Below are 20,808 nucleotides of genomic sequence, written 5' to 3'. Positions count from 1 at the left end.
CAGGCGAAAACTTTCGGGAAAAGAAGGCACATGGCTTCATCAAGGAACCATCAGAATTCCTCTGTGACAAAACGGCCCCGCCCCAATCTCCGAAGCGTCAACCTCAACCTGAAACAGAAGAGAAACATCCAGCTGACGCAAGACAGGGGCAGAAGTAAATCGGCGTTTAAGTTCCCAAAAGGCCTCAACAGCCTCAGAGGACCAATTAGTCACATCAGCGCCTTTCTTCGTCAAAGCGGTCAGGGGTTTAACCATACTAGAGAAGTTGGCAATGAAACGGCGATAAAAATTAGCAAAGCCCAAAAATTTCTGAAGTCTCTTCACAGATGTGGGTTGAATCCAGTCATGAATGGCTTGGACCTTAACAGGATCCATTTCTATAGACGAAGGAGAAAAAATAAACCCCAAAAAAGAGACCTTCTGAACTCCAAATAGGCACTTAGACCCCTTCACAAATAGAGCATTATCACGAAGGATCTGGAATACCATCCTGACCTGCTTCACATGAGACTCCCAATCATTGGAAAAAATCAAAATATCATCCAAATACACAATCAAGAATTTGTCAAGATAATTGCAGAAAATATCATGCATAAAGGACTGAAATACAGAAGGAGCATTAGAAAGCCCGAAAGGCATCACCAGGTATTCAAAATGGCCTTCGGGCATATTAAATGCAGTTTTCCATTCGTCAACCTGTTTAATACGAACAAGATTATATGCCCCTCGAAGGTCAATCTTGGTAAACCAACTAGCCCCCTTAATCCTAGCAAACAAATCAGAGAGCAAAGGTAAAGGGTATTGGAATTTGACCGTGATCTTATTAAGAAGGCGATAATCAATACAGGGTCTTAAGGAGCCATCCTTCTTGGCAACAAAAAAAAATCCCGCTCCCAATGGTGACGAAGACGGCCGAATATGCCCCTTCTCTAAAGACTCCTTAACATAGCTCCACATGGCGGCATGCTCTGGCACAGACAGATTGAAAAGTCGGCCCTTAGGAAACTTACAGCCAGGAATCAAGTCAATAGCACAATCACAGTCCCTATGTGGAGGAAGGGAACTGGACTTGGGCTCATCGAATACATCCTGGAAATCTGACAAAAATTCAGGAACATCAGAAGAGGGGGAAGAGGAAATTGACATTAAAGGAACGTCACTATGTACCCCTTGACACCCCCAACTAGTCACAGACATTGATTTCCAATCCAGCACTGGATTGTGTACTTGTAACCATGGAAAACCCAGTACAACAACATCATGTAAATTATGCAACACAAGAAAACGGCAATCTTCCTGATGTGCAGGAGCCATGCACATAGTCAGCTGAGTCCAATACTGAGGTTTATTCTTGGCCAATGGTGTAGCATCAATACCCCTCAAGGGTATGGGACTCTGCAAAGGCTGCAAAGAAAAACCACAGCACCTAGCGAATTCTAAGTCCATTAAGTTCAGAGCAGCGCCTGAATCCACAAATGTCATGACAGAAAAAGATGACAATGAGCAAATCAGGGTCACAGACAGGAGAAACTTAGGCTGCACAGTACTAATGGTAACAGATCTAGCGACCCTCTTAATAACGCTTAGAGCAATCAGAAATAGCATGAGCAGAATCACCACAGTAAAAACACAGCCCATTCTGACGTCTGTATCCCCTCTGTTCCGCTCTAGTCAAAATCCTATCACATTGCATGGACTCAGGACTCTGCTCAGAGGACACTGCCATATGGTGCACCACTTTGCGTTCGCGCAGGCGCCGATCAATCTGAATGGCCAGAGACATAGATTCGCTCAAACCAACAGGCGTGGGAAACCCCACCATAACATCTTTAAGGGCTTCAGAAAGACCCTTTCTGAAAATGGCTGCCAGAGCGTCCTCATTCCATCTAGTGAGCACAGACCATTTTCTAAATTTCTGGCAGTATAATTCTGCCGCTTCCTGGCCCTGACACAGGGCCAACAGTGTTTTCTCAGCATGCTCTACAGAGTTAGGTTCGTCATACAATAATCCGAGCGATTGAAAAAATGCATCTACATTAAGCAATGCCGGATCCCCTGACTCAAGAGAGAATGCCCAGTCCTGAGGGTCGCCACGCAGCAGAGAAATAACTATCTTTACTTGCTGAATGGGATCACCAGAGGAACGGGGTTTCAGAGCAAAAAACAATTTGCAGTTATTTTTAAAGTTCAAAAACTTAGATCTATCCCTGTAAAACAAATCTGGAGTAGAAATTCTAGGCTCTAAGGCCGGAGTCTGAACAACATAATCTTGAATACTCTGTACTCTTGCAGCAAGCTGATCCACATGAGAAAATAACCCCTGAACATCCATGCCTGCATCCAAATCCAGAATCACCCAGAGATTAGGAGGAAGAAAAAAAGACAAAACAAACCAAAGAAAAAAAAAATGGCTCAGAACTCCTTTTCTTTTCCTTCTTTTGAGATGCATTCAGCTCATTTTTGGCCAGTTGTACTGTTATGGTCTGGTGATTAAGGAGCGACATGTGACTAGCTCTGAGCAAGTGGGAACTATACTGACCGCAGTCCCTAAGCTCAACACAACACTAGAAATAGCCGTGGGATGCTCCTAACACTCCCTAGGCACCTCGTCACAGCCTAAGAGCTAACTACCCCTAAAGATAGAAGCAGGAAAACTATCTTGCCTCAGAGAAAATCCCCAAAGGATAGATAGACCCCCACATATGACTGTGAGAGGAGAAGGAAACGACATACGTAGTATGAAACAAGATTTAGCACAGGAGGCCACTTCTAGCTAGATAGGAATAGTACAGGAAAGAGCACTGTGCGGTCAGTAATAAAACCTAGAAAAAGTCCACCGCAGAGAAATGCAAAAAACTCCACACCTAACTAAAGGTGTGGAGGGCAAACTCTGCTGCCCAGAGCTTCCAGCTTAGCTGAATAGATCCATACTGATAAGCTGGACAAAAGAGCAAAAACAAAGACAGTACTGAAAAACAAAGTCCACAATAAGTGAACTGCAAAGGACAAGCAAGGACTTAGCTTTGCAGAACTGGTCAGAGTGTCAGGAAAATCCAAAGAGCAAAGACTCCAGGCTGGAACAATTGACAACTGGCATTGAATGAGGGCTAAGGCCAGACTAATATAGCCGAGCCCGAAAGACGATCAGTGAAAACAGCTGCAGAAGCTAAATCCAAGAAGCAGCCATACCACTCAAAACCACAGGAGGGAGCCCAAGAGCAGAACCCACAAAAATACTACTTACAACCACCGGAGGGAGCCCAAGAGCGGAACTCACAACAGTCCCCCAGACGTAGCATTTCGGTGCGAAACGCGCGTCGGGTGTGGTGGGTCCCCAGGAGCGCTCCATTCGGTAATTATATACGCTATTTTGACCTCTTACTATTTGTATGTCTGTACATGATTAATTGCACATTGGCACTTGCCGGTTCATATTGCTCTTACAAGTACTGTTATTTATGGAACTTTTGCTCTGGGTTGCCCACCTTCTGTCTTGTGCCCTGGGTATTTCACCCGCCACTATCTAATTTTAATGTATATTGTGTTTAATAAAAGTTATATATATTTTTTAATCTCATGGCCCTGGTGTGAAGGTTGTTTTTTCGGTGAGCCTCTATAACATATTGCAGCCCCTATTATAATGCACCCCAATAGGCAGCCTTTATAGCATAATGCACCCCCTAATATAATGCACCCCCATAGGCAGCCTCTATAGCATAATGCAGCCCTAATGCACCCCCATAGGCAGCCTCTATAGCATAATTAAGCCCCTAATATACAGCACCCCATAGGCAGCCTCTATAGCATAATGCAGCTTTTAATATAAAGCACCCCCATAGGCAGCCTCTGTAGTATAATGCAGCCCCCATAGGCAGCCTCTATAGTATAATTCAGCCCCTAATATAATGCACCCCCATAGGCAGCATCTATAGTATAATGCAGCCCTTAATATAATGCACTCCCATAGGCAGCCTCTATAGTATAATGCAGCCCTTAATATAATGCACTCCCATAGGCAGCCTCTATAACATAATGCAACCTTTAATATAATGCACCCCTATAGTCAGCCTCTAGCATAATGCAGCCCCTAATATAATGCACCCCCATAGGCAGCCTCTATAGTATAATTGAGCCCCTAATATAATGCACCCCCATAGGCAGCCTCTAGCATAATTCAGCCCCTAATATAATGCACCCCCATAGGTAGACTCTATAGCATTATGCAGCCCCTAATATAATGCACCCCCATAGGCAGGCTTCATAGCATAATTCAGCCTCTAATATAATGCAAACCATAGGCAGCCTCTATAGCATAAAGCAGCCCCTAATATAATGCACCCCCATAGGCAGCCTCTATGGTATAATTGAGCCCCTAATATAATGCACCCCCATAGGCAGCCTCTAGCATAATTCAGCCCCTAATATAATGCACCCCCATAGGTAGACTCTATAGCATAATGCAGCCCCTAATATAATGCACCCCCATAGGCAGGCTTCATAGCATAATTCTGCCCCTAATATAATGCACCCCCATAGGCAGCCTTTATAGCATAATTCAGCCTCTAATATAAGGCAAACCATAGGCAGCCTCTATAGTATAATGCAGCCCTTAATATAATGCACCCCCATAGGCAGCCTGTATAGTATAATGCAACCTTTAAAATAATGCACCCTGTGACACAGTGACCCCTGTTACAGCTAATGGGCGCTGTGTGGGCGCTTCAGGATGCGTTTGGAGGCACAATTATGATGGTGAATTAGGGACTGGCATTATTGTTGAAGGAGTTGTAGGTCCTGAAAGAGGTCAGGTCTGTGTTGGAAGCATCGGCGAGTGGAGACTTCCTGAAGAGGACGTGGAGAGACTGTGATGGTCAGTGTTGGAAGCGCCTGTGAGTGGAGACTTCCTGGAAGCACCTGGTGAGACCATGTACCTGTAGAGTCTGGGATGGCTTCTATGTTTGCGAAGCCAGGACTGACAAGGAGTCTGCTTGTGGAGCAGAACTCCTGAGAGGTAACCCCAGGTATGGGGAAAGAACTATGTGCACTGAAAAAAGGTCAGTTACTGAACTGCGCGGTCACCCAGTGACTGGAGAGAAACAGGCTTGACTAGTGAATGCTTTGTAAAGCCATACGTGATGAAGTAATGGACTATGTGTAAGCCGGTGATATGCAACCTGGCTTACGGAGCGGTTTATCACGTTTCAATAAACCATATGGACTGTTTTGTGTGAAAGAACTGTGCCTGACTACATTAATCCGCTGCCAAGCAAGTGTTCCCCAACACAAACAGTAGGCCCAACACCACAACCCCCACAGGCAGCCTCTATAGTATAATGCAGCCCTTAATATAATGCAACCCCATAGGCGGCCTCTATAGTATAATGCAGCCCTTAATATAATGCACCCCCATAGGCAGCCTTTATAGCATAATTCAGCCCCATTAAAAAAATTAAACCAATACTCCCCTTTCTTCCTCTGCTGCTCTGAGCAGCTGCTCTAGGTAATGATGTCATCGTCACCCCCTGTCAGTGTCGGCGTTAGTGATATCAGACGCTGAGAGGGGGATAATGGGAGAGGGAGCATAACGCTCCTTCTCTCATCAATCTGGTTAGCTCTTTCGGAATCTAGCCAGTACAGTTGAACTTGCGATGACGGGCATGGGGGGCCCACTGCTGGCACCAGGACGCCCGCCTGCTCAAGGGCCCCATAGCGGCCGGGCGGCAGAGCTGGGAGATCGATTGTCCCTGTACTGCCGCAGAATGTAACTGTATGGGCACGCTGTGCAAGCCAATACAGTTACAGTAGCGTAGCTTCGGGTGGGCCCCCTCAGAGCACGGGGCCCGGGGCGACCACCCCCTCTGCCCCCCGGTAGCTACACTACTGCATAACAGCTGTGGACAGGATGCGGCTTAACTGGTTCCCAAACCCACATTAGATCCATTCAAACAACTGCAGGATGAGAGGACAGAAGCCCAAAGAAGTTCTCACAAAATGTGATTATTTCTCTCCTAATTCCAGCGCAAAAATGTAGATACTAGTGATGAGAGAGTAGTGGAGAGTGGCTCAATCAGGCATCGGGGAGCTCGGACAAGCTTGTTACTGGAGTATCGCAGGTGATGGAGCGCCATACTCGAGTTCCCAGCCAATAAACGCACCGGGATTACCTGCCATACACGGTAATGCCGTAGCCACGTTGGCTACTGGCGTTACTGTGACGGTCCGGCTGCATCACGACATCTATGCAATGTGCACAGCCAATTTTTTGTACCATACTTTGGCTTTTCTCATGGCACTGTAGGGTTTGGGGACCTGATCTGAGAGTTTTGAACCACCCATGTACCGATTGTAATCCAAGTTACAGTCTGGCTTTGGGACTTGGATTGTGGTACCACGAACAGTGACAAGGGAGCTGTTGTCACAGTGTATAGTGGTGAAGATAAGGACATCCCTTTTATCCTTTTAATTGACTACCAGCATGTTGTCGATGCACTGGGCTCGGCTTTTGCCTTTTCTCTGCGTTTTCCCAATTAGTGGCTTAGGCAGGCCTCTCTTTTTTTGCATGGCGCTGCAGGCAACTTTACCTCTCGCAGAAAGGGTCTTGAAGAGGGGGATGCTGGTGTGAAAGTTATCAATGTAGAGGTGATAATCCTAATCCAGCAGTGGGTGCATCAATTTTCCTACTCACCCCCAGGACAGGGTGGCATTCAGGGGGGTAATCTGGGTGTCTTTTCCCTTGTAGACCCTAAACCTGTGTTTATCATATGGTACGCTCATACAGTTTAATTCCATACCTGGGACTTTTACTGGGCAGGTATTGTTGAAATTTATGCCTCCCTTTGAAATGAACCAGAGATTCATCTATAGAGATGTCCCTTTGGAGGTTGTACGCCTCAGCAAATTTTCTGCTGAAGTGTTCAACCACTGGCCATTATCACTATAATGCAATCATTTTTAGATCTCTTCAAATCGTGTACTTGTTATGGCCATACAGAATATTGGTACTGTAGAGTATATCAGTAATCCAGTATCGCCGAAGCTGTGGTTTTTGGATTATTCCCATATGCAGCACAATTCCTCAAAATGTCACCATCTCTGATGCATTTACTTGGGTCCATCTGGCATATGATGACGTGGGATTTTGGGTGAAAAATAGATTGGCATACAAGTTTGTCTGGGCCAACATAAGATTTATTATTTCCTCACTGAAAAAGAATTTAAAGAATTCAATTTCAGTGAGGCCAGTGGTGTCAAACTGGATTCCTTAACTGCTGATCAAATCGTGATGACGGGCTGATAATTTTCGGGAGATGCAATCTTTATAGGATCGATTGTTGGAGGGGTTGCCTGGGTCATAGTGTGCCTTGTTGGGGTTCTTTCCTAACTAGATGAGGAGGACTAAAGGAATATGGGATCTTCCTCACTGGCTGAATCCATCTAGGAGGCAAGGAAAAGATATGCCTCTGGTGAATGCCATCTTGACGAATGGGTCATTTTTATTTTACCTTTCAAAGCCCTGGGGATGTCTGTGCAAGTGCTGCTTTACACGTGTAATGTGTGGAGCTTGTGTATGGGATACTATTTATTAAAAAACAGCAGGTTAAGACCCCAATATCCACAGGTGTCCCTTCTAATTGGGGGAAACTATCACCTCTAATAATCCTCGGACAGCTCTGACAAACACGGAAAAGTGCCGCTTTATGGAGGTGACAGTCTGTTTAGTCACTTTAGCTTCATAGAGACACAAAAGAGCACAGTGAGGTCAAAAATACTCTGTTGTAAAAAAATCACAGTAATAAGCAAGTGCTAGTCAAAAGATAAAAAAAAAACAGGGTATTTAGTTGATACGTTTTTTTGCAAAAAAATGTATACTAAGCTGCTCCACCAATCGTCAAGGTATACCCATATAGAGCAGTCCTATCTAATGTATATAATCCCTATCTGATGTATTTAAAACCTATTCATCTGTATAGTACCTGTATAAGCAGGGTTCAGAGAGGTAATATCCATGTGGACATGCTGGATGGAGCAGCTTTAATGTAAATGACCCACAAAGAAGTGATGGACTCCCCAGTCTTGTAGAAACAAGAGAACAATTGTAGAACCAGAAACACATGGGCTACTTGCACATTGAACAAGTCTGTAGAAACCTGTTCACACCATCAAGAAACTTAAAGACACAAAAGAGCAGAGTGTGGTAAAAAATACTCTGTTGTAAAAAAAAATCAGTTTTTTTTGCCATGACTTCTGATTATAAAGCCAGTATCAATCTCTCCTGATGAACCTTCTGAGGGGAAACGCGTCAAGAGCCTGTTTAGAGCTTTCCTTCCTCATCTAAGGATTGCTGTCACCGTGATGCCCAGCTGCCTGCATGTTTGTTGCACACAATAGCAGATGAGTATGATTTATCTTGGAACTTTATTTACTAGTACTCTGATGTTTAATGGGGTAAACCATCGTATACATATACCTTTACATGTGTGGTAGTATCTATGTATCCTCATTATGCAGGCTATGACTGTGCATTCATTGGAATATTTATGAGGGTCACTGTGTGACAGTACCAATTTACATTTTGTTTGATATAGGTTGTTACGTGTTACGGAACCACTCAGCACCCATATTATGTTGTGCATTTATATGTATGTATAATAGGTTCCATGTGAGATGCATCAGCCCACAGGCTGCGCCCCTAGGCAGAGGGGACAAGATATTCCCCTTTTGTCCTCCCCCCACCTTTGTAATTCCCACAGTAAATATCGGCAGGCTCCGGCCCCCTGCGGCTATTGTAATGTATGACTGGCCTGCCGCTTTTCAATTGGCCCCCCTCTGTAACTGTGATATATTTTGTGTCCTGTGAATAAAGTGTTGTCAGACTGGAAATACGTGGAGAAGCAGTGATCTTTTATATGCGCCCATGTAATCAAGGAATTCCAGCCAGCGTCCTTCATTCAGACTCCAGCCAAAGAAAAGTGGACCTCCTGAAACGCGGGGTGGTACTGAAAAAGGTACTCGAGCTTGGTAGACCCCGTTACAATAGGTTTATGTTACTGTATATTTGGGGATTACTCTATCTGCTAAACCCCAAACTCATGTGGTGTGAGTGACTTAGATTGATTGTACCCTCTCCTGCTTATATATATTTACCATTTTTGATCTTGTATATACCCTATATTCACAGCATTTTATACTATACAGAATTACAGGCCATCTGGCCCTCTGTTTCTGACTATCTGCTTCATAGGGTTATAACAGGAGATTGGGTCAGCCATCGCACGAGTGGGGGCGCCATTCTCGTATTTTCTTAGGGTGCCAACCTCCGCACCTAGGTAGGTGTCTAGACAGTAATTACACCTAGGGCTAGGTCACTCTTTTCTGCACGTCGGTTGCGAGTGTGTATATCCACCCAAGAATATTTTCACTATTACTTCTATATCAAAGGTACTGTCAATAGTTTTGAGGTATTTTTCTGGGCATACCCCTGTTTACCCATATTATTGCAGGGGTCCTTCTAGTATTCCAATGTTTTGGTTGCTAATTATGTAGATAGCTGAGCTTCAATCTATTATTCTCAGCATCATTTGTCCATCACTCCTTTGTGGGTCGTTTGCATTAAAGCTGTTCCATCCAGCATGTCCACATGGATATTCCTTCTCTGAACCCTGCTTATACAGGTACTATACAGATGATCAGGTTTTAAATACATCAGATAGGGATTATATACATTAGATAGGACTGCTCTATAAGGGTATACCTTGACGATTGGTGGAGCAGCTTAGTATACATTTTTTTGCAAAAAAACCTATCAACTAAATACCCTGTTTTTTCCATCTTTTGACTATCACTTGCTTATTACTGTGATTTTTTTTACAAGAGTATTTTTGACTTCACTGTGCTCTTTTGATTCTTCAAGTTTCTTGGTGGTGTGAACAGGTTTCTACAGACTTGTTCAATGTGCAAGTAGCCCATGTGTTTCTGGTACTTTAGCTTCATAGTATCAGCTCTAATCCAATGGTGAGCGAGCGATTTACCCTGAAGAGTCACAGATTGTGGGGTTGTTATAAAATGTTATATTTAGGGCTTTTTCTGTTGTCTCCTTATAAGAATCACAATGGTTTTGTTTCTTTTCAACTGATGGATACAGTACAAGTGACCCAACTATGAAAGACGGGAACCAAGGAAACATGTATTACTCTCATTGTATGGTGCCCCTTTTTTGGCCCCCACACACCGTATAATGTTCTCACAGTACCACCATCCTCAATATTATTTTTGTATTCAAGATAACAGAATGGAGAAAGTCAGCACTCACACCTTTTAGGGTATGTTCACACGTTCCTGATTTCCATCCTTTTTTTTTCAGGACAGTTTTTTAAAAAACTGCAGCTCTTGGCAGAAAACGCAGGTCCTTTTTTTGGTCCTTTTTTGATGCGTTTTTTGATCCTTTTTTTTATGCAGTTTTCTATGCAGAGACTGTGTGTTTCCTAGGAAGCTTTTTAGGGCTAAAATGGCTGAAAATACCCTAACCCTACCCCTAACCCTAACCCTATTCTAACCTTAGTGGAAAAAAAAAAAATTCTTAATTTTTTTATTGTCCCTACCAATGGGGGTGACAAAGGGGGGGGTGTCATTTACTATTTTTTTATTTTGATCACTGAGATAGGTTATAGCTCAGTGATCAAAATGCACTTTGGAGCGAATCTGCCGGCCGGCAGATTCGGCGGGCGCACTGCGCATGCGCCCGCCATTTTGCAAGATGGCGGCGCCCAGGGAGAAGACGGCCGGACGGACACCGGGAGGCCGGGTAAGTATAAGGGGGGGAGATTAGGGCACGGGGGGGGGCATCGGAGCACGGGGGTGGGACATCGGAGCACGGGGGAGGGGCATGGGGGGGTGGGATCGGGGCAGCCACACTCCACCCACGCACTTCCGCCCGCTTCCCCGCACTTCCTGCTGCAGCGGTTCTGCACCACGAACCGCAATAAAACCCGCAGATCTATTTTTGATCTGCGGGTTTTACTGCGGGTTTGACCTCACAATGGAGGTCTATGGGTGCAGAACCGCTGCGGCTCTGAAAAAGGAAGTGACATGGTACTTCTTTTTTCCCGCAGCTATTCAGCGCGGCTTTTTTTTTAAATTCAGGATCATGTGCACTGTGGTTCCTGTTTTCCATAGGGTACATTGTACTGTACCCTGCATGGAAAACAGCTGCGGAACCGCAGCGGCACAAACGCTGCGGTTCCGCAGTAAAAAACGCACTGTGTGAACATGGCCTAAGAAGATGCTTCAGTTCTTCTACTGGTCCATGTTCATAGGCCAGTGGAACATGGACCACTAGAAGCGTAAATTAAGTCTGAAACGTTCATTCTCCGTCAGGTCTTTTTTTTTTGGAAATCACTGAACCTGCCACCATGCTGCTAGCACTGTTGCACTTTTTGTCATTGTCCTGAATCAAATGAGAATTAAAAAGGACGGAAGTATCTTCTAAAATGGGTGAGTGCTGGTTTTCTTCATTCCATTGTCTTGATTATAAATAGCCTCACGTATATGCACCACCCTGAAGATTTATTATACTGGAGGTTGTAACATTGGTTCAATGTGTCCACATACTGGGTAAAAACTTTCTATTTGGTGCCTCAACACTTCACTATAGTTATTTTTGGAATATTTTCACACCTTTTTTTTGGAGTTTTTCATGTAATATATGGAAGCCTACATGGAGATGTTGGCATCAAATAACTCATGTCTTGGTGTTTTTATAAAAAAGCTTTTATAAAAGCCTCAAACTTCTGTGTGTGAATCAGACTTGAGGTCTAACGTGATACAAAATTACAGTGCGGGGAAGATAGGAAACCTTCATATAGACAACCGATGGTGATGGAGTCAGTGACGGACTCTGGACAAATCTGTTTCTAGAGCCGTAGTAGAAGATGAAGATGTCGTCCTCATCATGAAGTAGTTATTTCTCCTGTCACGTGTAATGAATATCTCCTGCAGTATTGCTAATGCCGATTCCAGTGTCGGTAAATGAGACGAGAATTAGCGTTATGGAAGATGAGTCTATGAAGAACGTATTCAGCTGCTGACTCCGAGGGAGAAACTGCTTGTTGTCTGTGGCCTAAATATATAGGTTTTATTAGTAGATGTAAAGAAGGAAACTAAATACTGTAAAATAACAAATCTCCTTTATTATCTCCAGTAATTGTATTATTACACAGGATCTTTATGATGTTACATCGGCTCATCTTCTTCTCATTCAGGTCTCTACAATATCGGATCCTCTCAGTGAAGATCTTCTATAAAAGAGAATTCCTGATTTACCCATCAAGGATGGATATGGACAGAGACAAGATGGCGGAGAGGATATTACACCTCACCCTAGAGATCCTCTTCCGGCTTACTGGAGAGGTGAGAGATTCTGATGACATCACATTACATCATTCTTATCTATGGGAATAACAGATGGACAGAACTGGAGAGGTGAGGACTCTGGAAATGTCTGTAGTGAGATTTATCAATGTGTCTCTCCATAACCAGGATTACACAGTAGTGAAGAAGACCTCTAGTGAGCGCTGTCAGGACCCTGTGTTTGAGGGATGCGGAAAACCCCTGAACCCAATCACAAAGCCTCCACCTCACCCCCTGATCCATGAGGACATCAATGATGAGAAGATCCTAGACCTCACCTACAAGATGATTGAGCTGCTGACTGGAGAGGTGACACTGCTGGGAATGCTGGGACATTATACAGTAACACTATGAAGGGATTGACGGGATGATGGTATCATTGTATGTGTCAGGTTCTTTTAAGGTGTCAGGATGTCGCCGTCTATTTCTCCATGGAGGAGTGGGAGTATTTAGAAGGACACAAAGATCTGTATAAGGACATCATGATGGAGGTTCCCCAGCCCTTCACATCACCAGGTAATAGACAGGACTAAATACACACAGCCTATAATTATCTGTATGTAAAGAATGAATTTAGTCCCTGTATGTGTTTCCTCCAGATCTATCCAGTAAGATGACAACACCAGAGAGATGTCCCCGTCCTCTTCTTCAACAGGACTGTAAACAAGAAGATCCCAATTTTCCTCAGGATCATCAGGTAGATGGAGAGAAGGTGTCATGATATCTCCCCTATGATGTGTAGATGGCTGTGAAGGTCTTGTGCTCAGTCTTGTTTTATCCACCAGTATTATATGTTTTATACTTGTGTAATGAGAACGGTGGAGATGACAGGATTAGAGCTGATCATAGATGTGACTTCTCCTTCTGTCTGTGACTTTTATAATATTTGTTTCAGGACAAAGATCTGACCCATATTAATACTACAGAGACATATGTGAGGGGTGATGTGTCGTGTAAAGAGGAGATTCCCACATATGACTACCCAGGTGAGTAGAAACCACTAAATACAGAGAAGTCATTGATTCTTCTGAGACATCAGCTGTGGCTGCTTTATCGGTGGTGTAGTCCGTCCGTATTACCATGATCAAGATTTTGCCTTTAGACCACAGTCCTTTTCTATATAACTTACAACCTAACCTGGAGGATCCACCAACCCCCAGGATTAGAAGACGCTGACCGGTTCTTGCCAAGATCTGTAAATTACAAAGTCAAACAACAGCGTACGTAGAATGTGCTGATAAGAACAGAAAGCGGAGGGTAATGATGCTGTTGGCTTCCTAGAACCCTGAGATCTTATTGGATAAATCTACCTTCTCTCCCTTCTGTGCTGCTGAATGTGCTCATATGGTCCCTACAAGACCAGGTCCAATCTTTCTGATCAAATTTCACTTTTATGATCGACAACATTAAATGTGCAGTGAGGCCGGGACCCGTAGGAGCGCTGTTAAGCGCGAAACGGCCATCGTCAGCACTGGCTCACACACTCCTTCATCTGTTCTCCTGGCCATGATGCTTTAAACGTTGAAATAAAGCACGATTTTTAAGGATCGGTGAGTGCTATCCGTTCTTACTATTTTTTGCATACTCATTGTTGATAATGCCTATAATATTTGGCTATTGTGAGGCTTAGAAAAAAAAATTAACATCCAGCAAAATGACACCGGTTGCGCCTGTCCAGTTGCATCTATCTCTTACTTATAGGTGCTACTGCGCAGGCGCCGCCACCGCCGGTGACATTTTGCTGGCTGTAATTTTTTTCTAAGCCTCAGAATAGCCACAATATTATAGGCATTATCAACAATAATATCAACACTATTATATGCATTATGTAAAAATGGGGGGCAGGTCATTGAAGGATCAGTGACCTGCCATAAACCAATACAGATGAATATGTAATCAGGGCACCATATAAAGCCCCACCCACAGCCCCACCTCAAAGCACGAGATTCTAATTGACTGAAAACTACAAATACAGATTAAGCAACAACCACAAGATGAATTTAATCTACCAAGGTATCATTGTAATCAGTATAATGGCGCTGACCTGACAGTGTCTGTAGGTTACTGTGCACAATCCTGCTGACAGGTTCCCTTTTAGACATCTCAGCTCTGCACTATTATACACAGTTCTGTTTTAAATGTGTAATATTTCTTCTTGAAACTCATCTGACCGAAAATATTTACCCTTAAGTAGTTTAGATTGTGAATAGTGATGAGCGAATATGCTCGTTACTAGAGTTTCTCCGAGCACGCTCGGGTGGTCTCCCAAGTATTTGAGAGTGCTCGGAGATTTAATTTATGTCGACGCAACTGCATGATTTGCGGCTGCTAGACAGCTTGAATCCCAAATACTCGGAGACCACCCGAGCATGCTCGGAGGAACTCAAGTAACGAGCATACTCGCTCATCACTAATTGTGAAGTCACCGAGCCCCATACTCTAATTACCCTAGAGAGGTTTCACCACTAGTTACTCATTTATTACTGATGATGACTGTTGAATTTGATCATTTCAGTAGATGTGTAATTGTCTTTAGTCACAGTTTTCAACTAGAGTAGTTAGTGTTCAAAATACTCTGATTTAACCTCTTCCTGTAGCCAGTTTTGTGTTCCTAAACAGGCTCCATTTTTCAAATCTGATGTGTGAGGAGGGGTTCGTCTCTATGTAAAGTCTTGTCTAAAGTCCACTTTAAGGGAGGATATTAGCGAAGGGAATGAGGATGTCGAGTCCATATGGGTCGAAATTCATGGAGGGAAAAATGGTAACAAAATTCTCATTGGGGTCTGTTACAAACCCCCAAATATAACAGAAACCATGGAAAGTCTATTTCTAAAGCAGATAGATGAAGCTGCAACCCATAATGAGGTCCTGGTTATGGGGGACTTTAACTACCCAGATATTAACTGGGAAACAGAAACCTGTGAAACCCATAAAGGCAACAGGTTTCTGCTAATAACCAAGAAAAATTATCTTTCACAATTGGTGCAGAATCCAAACAGAGGAGCAGCACTTTTAGGCCTAATACTATCTAATAGACCTGACAAAATAACAAATCTGCAGGTGGTCGGGCATCTAGGAAATAGCGACCACAATATTGTAGTTTCACCTGTCTTTCACTAGGGGGACTTGTCAGGGAGTCACAAAAACACTGAACTTTAGGAAGGCAAAGTTTGACCAGCTTAGAGATGCCCTTAATCTGGTAGACTGGGACAATATCCTCAGAAATAAGAATACAGATAATAAATGGAAAATGTTTAAGAACATCCTAAATAGGCACTGTAAGCGGTTTATACCTTGTGGGAATAAAAGGACTAGAAATAGGAAAAACCCAATGTGGCTAAACAAAGAAGTAAGACAGGCAATTATCAGTAAAAAGAAAGCATTTGCACTACTAAAGCAGGATGGCACCATTGAAGCTCTAAAAAACTATAGGGAGAAAAATACTTTATCTAAAAAACTAATTAAAGCTGCCAAAAAGGAAACAGAGAAGCACATTGCTAAGGAGAGTAAAACTAATCCCAAACTGTTCTTCAACTATATCAACAGTAAAAGAATAAAAACTGAAAATGTAGGCCCCTTAAAAAATAGTGAGGAAAGAATGGTTGTAGATGATGAGGAAAAAGCTAACATATTAAACACCTTCTTCTCCACGGTATTCACGGTGGAAAATGAAATGGTAGGTGAAATCCCAAGAAACAATGAAAACCCTATATTGAGGGTCACCAATCTAACCCAAGAAGAGGTGCGAAACCGGCTAAATAAGATTAAAATAGATAAATCTCCGGGTCCGGATGGCATACACCCACGAGTACTAAGGGAACTAAGTAATGTAATAGATAAACCATTATTTCTTATTTTTAGGGACTCTATAGCGACGGGGTCTGTTCCGCAGGACTGGCGCATAGCAAATGTGGTGCCAATATTCAAAAAGGGCTCTAAAAGTGAAATTATAGGCCAGTAAGTCTAACCTCTATTGTTGGTAAAATATTTGAAGGGTTTCTGAGGGATGTTATTCTGGATTATCTCAATGAGAATAACTGTTTAACTCCATATCAGCATGGGTTTATGAGAAATCGCTCCTGTCAAACTAATCTAATCAGTTTTTATGAAGAGGTAAGCTATAGGCTGGACCACGGTGAGTCATTGGACGTGGTATATCTCGATTTTTCCAAAGCGTTTGATACCGTGCCGCACATGAGGTTGGTACACAAAATGAGAATGCTTGGTCTGGGGGAAAATGTGTGTAAATGGGTTAGTAACTGGCTTAGTGATAGAAAGCAGAGGGTGGTTATAAATGGTATAGTCTCTAACTGGGTCGCTGTGACCAGTGGGGCACCGCAGGGGTCGGTATTGGGACCTGTTCTCTTCAACATATTCATTAATGATCTGGTAGAAGGTTTACACAGTAAAATATCGATATATGCAGATGATACAAAACTATGTAAAGCAGTTAATACAAGAGAAGATAGTATTCTGCTACAGATGGATCTGGATAAGTTGGAAACTTGGGCTGAAAGGTGGCAGATGAGGTTTAACAATGATAAATGTAAGGTTATACACATGGGAAGAAGGAATCAATATCACCATTACACACTGAACGTGAAACCACTGGGTAAATCTGACAGGGAGAAGGACTTGGGGATCCTAGTTAATGATAAACTTACCTGGAGCAGCCAGTGCCAGGTAGCAGCTGCCAAGGCAAACAGGATCATGGGGTGCATTAAAAGAGGTCTGGATACACATGATGAGAGCATTATACTGCCTCTGTACAAATCCCTAGTTAGACCGCACATGGAGTACTGTGTCCAGTTTTGGGCACCGGTGCTCAGGAAGGATATAATGGAACTAGAGAGAGTACAAAGGAGGGCAACAAAATTAATAAAGGGGATGGGAGAACTACAATACCCAGATAGATTAGCGAAATTAGGATTATTTAGTCTAGAAAAAAGACGACTGAGGGGCGATCTAATAACCATGTATAAGTATATAAGGGGACAATACAAATATCTCGCTGAGGATCTGTTTATACCAAGGAAGGTGACGGGCACAAGGGGGCATTCTTTGCGTCTGGAGGAGAGAAGGTTTTTCCACCAACATAGAAGAGGATTCTTTACTGTTAGGGCAGTGAGAATCTGGAATTGCTTACCTGAGGAGGTGGTGATGGCGAACTCAGTCGAGAGGGGTTCAAGAGAGGCCTGGATGTCTTCCTGGAGCAGAACAATATTGTATCATACAATTATTAGGTCTGTAGAAGGACGTAGATCTGGGGATTTATTATGATGGAATATAGGCTGAACTGGATGGACAAATGTCTTTTTTCGGCCTTACTAACTATGTTACTATGTGGTGATAACTTTGGAATTGTTCACAAAGGATAATGGAAAACAAATGGATCTTACAAATTATATTCCAAATTCGCACAATACCCTATATACGGTTGTACACTACTGTCTGAGAGCATGGCAGTGTTCAGAAGGGAAGGAGCGCCATTTAGCTATTTGAATGCAGATCTAACGGGAATAGTTTGCAGACAGAGTGTATTGAGAGCACTGTTCGTGGTCACCTGGCATCTCAAAAGATGTCCACTATGAACATGCTTGGCACAATGTTCTCTGCTTTCCATATCCCAAGTATTGCCTTGCTCATTGCCCTTTAACACACTTACATGGATCTGGACTTACACAGAGACCCCAAGACTTGGACCATGGTATTACCTGCTGTTCTGTGGTGTTAGATGTCAAGAAGAATAGGTAGCTGGGTCAGAACCAGAAGGAGAGAATACAGAATCAGAAGTCACAAGAGTAGTCAGTAAACAGTCCATGGTCACATCAGAAAACAAAAACACAAGCCGCAAGCTGAGCACAGATGACGGGACCAGAGGAGAACAATGCTGTATCTGGAAGATTGCGGCAATATGCTTTGAGCTTTAGTGGGATGTGGTACTCCAGCTGGACAGCGGGAACAGATCCCAGATGAGATTGGACACAGAAATGACAGAAAACTAGAATAGTCAAAGTCCCCATAAAGTGATTCCATTTTATAAATTAATTCATTGAGTGTTATAATCTATAGGAGGAGTGCATATTTTGACTCCACAGCCACTTTCAGGAAATTAACAAGCAGTGGATGTTGGAGAGTGAAAATTACACATTTGCCATTTTATTACCCAACACATAGTACCCAGATTGTGCTCCAGGAGACACACACCATAAATTAAGTGGATTCTTCTCACTATAATATTGCTAAACACAGGGATCCTAAATGTTGTTTGAGCACACTGCAAGACTGAGAAGTGAGAGCGGATTTTGCTGGATTGGTTTAGAGAAACCTTATTGGTTTTCAACAGCCTTTGAGCCACTAATAGTGTGGGAACCTCTGATTTTCCATTGACAGATGACGGACCTGAGTGGAGACTAGTGTTTACCACCACACACTACTGGCTCACCCAATAAGGTTTTCTTTTAGAATGAACTGTCATTGTCTTGGTAAATAATTAAATTCTATTACACAGCTTGCCATTTTTATGGAAAGTAGAAATGTTCAAAAATATGAAACTCAAGGATATTTTATTAAAAAAATAATTGTTTTTTGTCTTAGCAGATGACTGTACTTGGAGATCAGAGGGGCAGCTGACATCTTCAATTTTTAAATCGGATGATCTAGAGATCCTACAAGATACAACTGAAGTGAATGCTATTACTCCAGATATACCATCTTCCATTCACAGCAAAGATCTGTCATCTGATCCTACGAAACAGGTCCCATCTTCTGATTCATTACCGACTACAAAGGAAAACCAAATTCACAACAGAGGCATTAAAAAACAAAATAAAGCAAATAAGTCATTTTCATGTTCAGAATGTGGGAAATACTTTACACAGAAATCACATTTTGTTAACCACGAGAGGACTCACACAGGGGAGAAGCCTTTCACCTGTTCAGAATGTGAGAAATGTTTTAATGTTAAATCATGTTTGGTTAGGCACCAGAGAATTCACACAGGGGAGAAGCCTTTTTCATGTTTAAAATGTGGGAAATGTTTTAAACAGAAATCAGAGCTTGGTACTCACCAGAGAATTCACAAAGGGGAGAAGCCTTTTTCATGTTCAGAATGTGGGAAATGTTTTAGTCTTAACTCAAGTTTGGTATGTCACCAGAGAATTCACACAGAGGAGAAGCCTTTTACCTGTTCAGAATGTGAGAAATGTTTTTGTCTTAAATCACGTCTGGTTAGGCACCAGAGAATTCACACAGGGGAGAAGCCTTTTTCATGTTTAAAATGTGGGAAATGTTTTAAACAGAAATCAGAGCTTGTTACTCACCAGAGAATTCACACAGGGGAGAAGCCTTTTTCATGTTCAGAATGTGGGAAATGTTTTAATTTTAACTCAAGTTTGGTGCGTCACCAGAGAATTCACACAGAGGAGAAGCCTTTTTCATGTTCAGAATGTGGGAAATGTTTTAATCTTAATTCAAACTTGGTTAGGCACCAGAGAACTCACACAGGGGAGAAGCCTTTTTCATGTTCAGAATGTGGGAAGTATTTTGTACAGAAATCACATCTTGTTAAACACCAGAGGACTCACACAGGGGAGAAGCCTTTTTCCTGTTCAGAATGTGAGAAATGTTTCAAACAGAAATCAGATCTTGTTATTCACCAGAGAATTCACACAGGGGAGAAGCCTTTTTCATGTTCAGAATGTGGGAAATATTTTGCACATAAATCAAATGTTGTTAACCACCAGAGGACTCACACATGGGAGAAGCCTTTTCACTGTTCAGAATGTGGGAAATGTTTTTATATTAAATCACGTTTGGTTAGGCACCAGAAAATTCACACAGGGGAGAAGCAGTTTTCCTGTTCAGAATGTGGGAAATGTTTTAATCGGAAAACGCATCTTGTTAGACATCAGAGCAGACACACAGGGGAGAAGCCATTTTCATTTTCTTAATGTGGAAAATGTTTTACTTGGAAATCAGCTGTTAATAAACATCACAGATATCACATAGGGGACAAGCCTTTTTATGTTCAGAATGTTGGAATCGATATAACTAAATTGGATCTACTTAAAGGGGTTGTCTCTTGTCATTCCTCATGTTTGATGACAAAAGGAAAAACTAAACTTTATTAATTCCAGTTGTAAAACTATACCCATAATTCACCCTCTGAAGGTTAGTCAGAAGGTGACTAATAGAAAAAACATATACCCCACGTTTCAGTATATAGGGTGAAGTATACACACTCGCTCTCCAAGCCTCTCATTTCTATGGGATTTGTCGTCCTCACAAAGGCGAATCATCGGGAGACTTTATTTAATATTGACCTAAAATCATGTATCATGTTATGCGAAACAGTCAGAAATCTAGCCACATATAGGCCGATCCCAGACTTCAAACGATATA

General features: G+C 42.6%; 1 protein-coding gene across 2 annotated transcripts in view; it reads left to right on the top strand.

The window, feature by feature from the left end:
* The window catches only part of LOC138663317 (oocyte zinc finger protein XlCOF22-like), a 29,925-nt gene extending 9,448 nt beyond the window's left edge, over positions 1-20,477 (top strand). Inside the window, exons 2-7 of one of the 2 annotated variants that reach the window (XM_069749493.1) lie at positions 12,258-12,405; positions 12,535-12,714; positions 12,798-12,921; positions 13,005-13,102; positions 13,301-13,391; positions 19,006-20,477. In XM_069749493.1, the coding sequence (XP_069605594.1) occupies positions 12,328-12,405; positions 12,535-12,714; positions 12,798-12,921; positions 13,005-13,102; positions 13,301-13,391; positions 19,006-20,357 (1,923 nt within the window). In that variant the 5' untranslated portion in view covers positions 12,258-12,327 and the 3' untranslated portion in view covers positions 20,358-20,477. Of the gene's footprint in view, positions 1-12,257; positions 12,406-12,534; positions 12,715-12,797; positions 12,922-13,004; positions 13,103-13,300; positions 13,392-19,002 lie in introns of both variants that reach the window. The other variant, XM_069749492.1, reaches the window with a different exon arrangement.
* The last annotated feature ends 331 nt before the right edge of the window (positions 20,478-20,808 follow it).

The sequence above is a fragment of the Ranitomeya imitator genome, chromosome 2 (genome assembly GCF_032444005.1).
Source record: "Ranitomeya imitator isolate aRanImi1 chromosome 2, aRanImi1.pri, whole genome shotgun sequence".
Taxonomy (NCBI): domain Eukaryota; kingdom Metazoa; phylum Chordata; class Amphibia; order Anura; family Dendrobatidae; genus Ranitomeya; species Ranitomeya imitator.
This window is presented reverse-complemented; position numbering and strand designations above follow the sequence as displayed.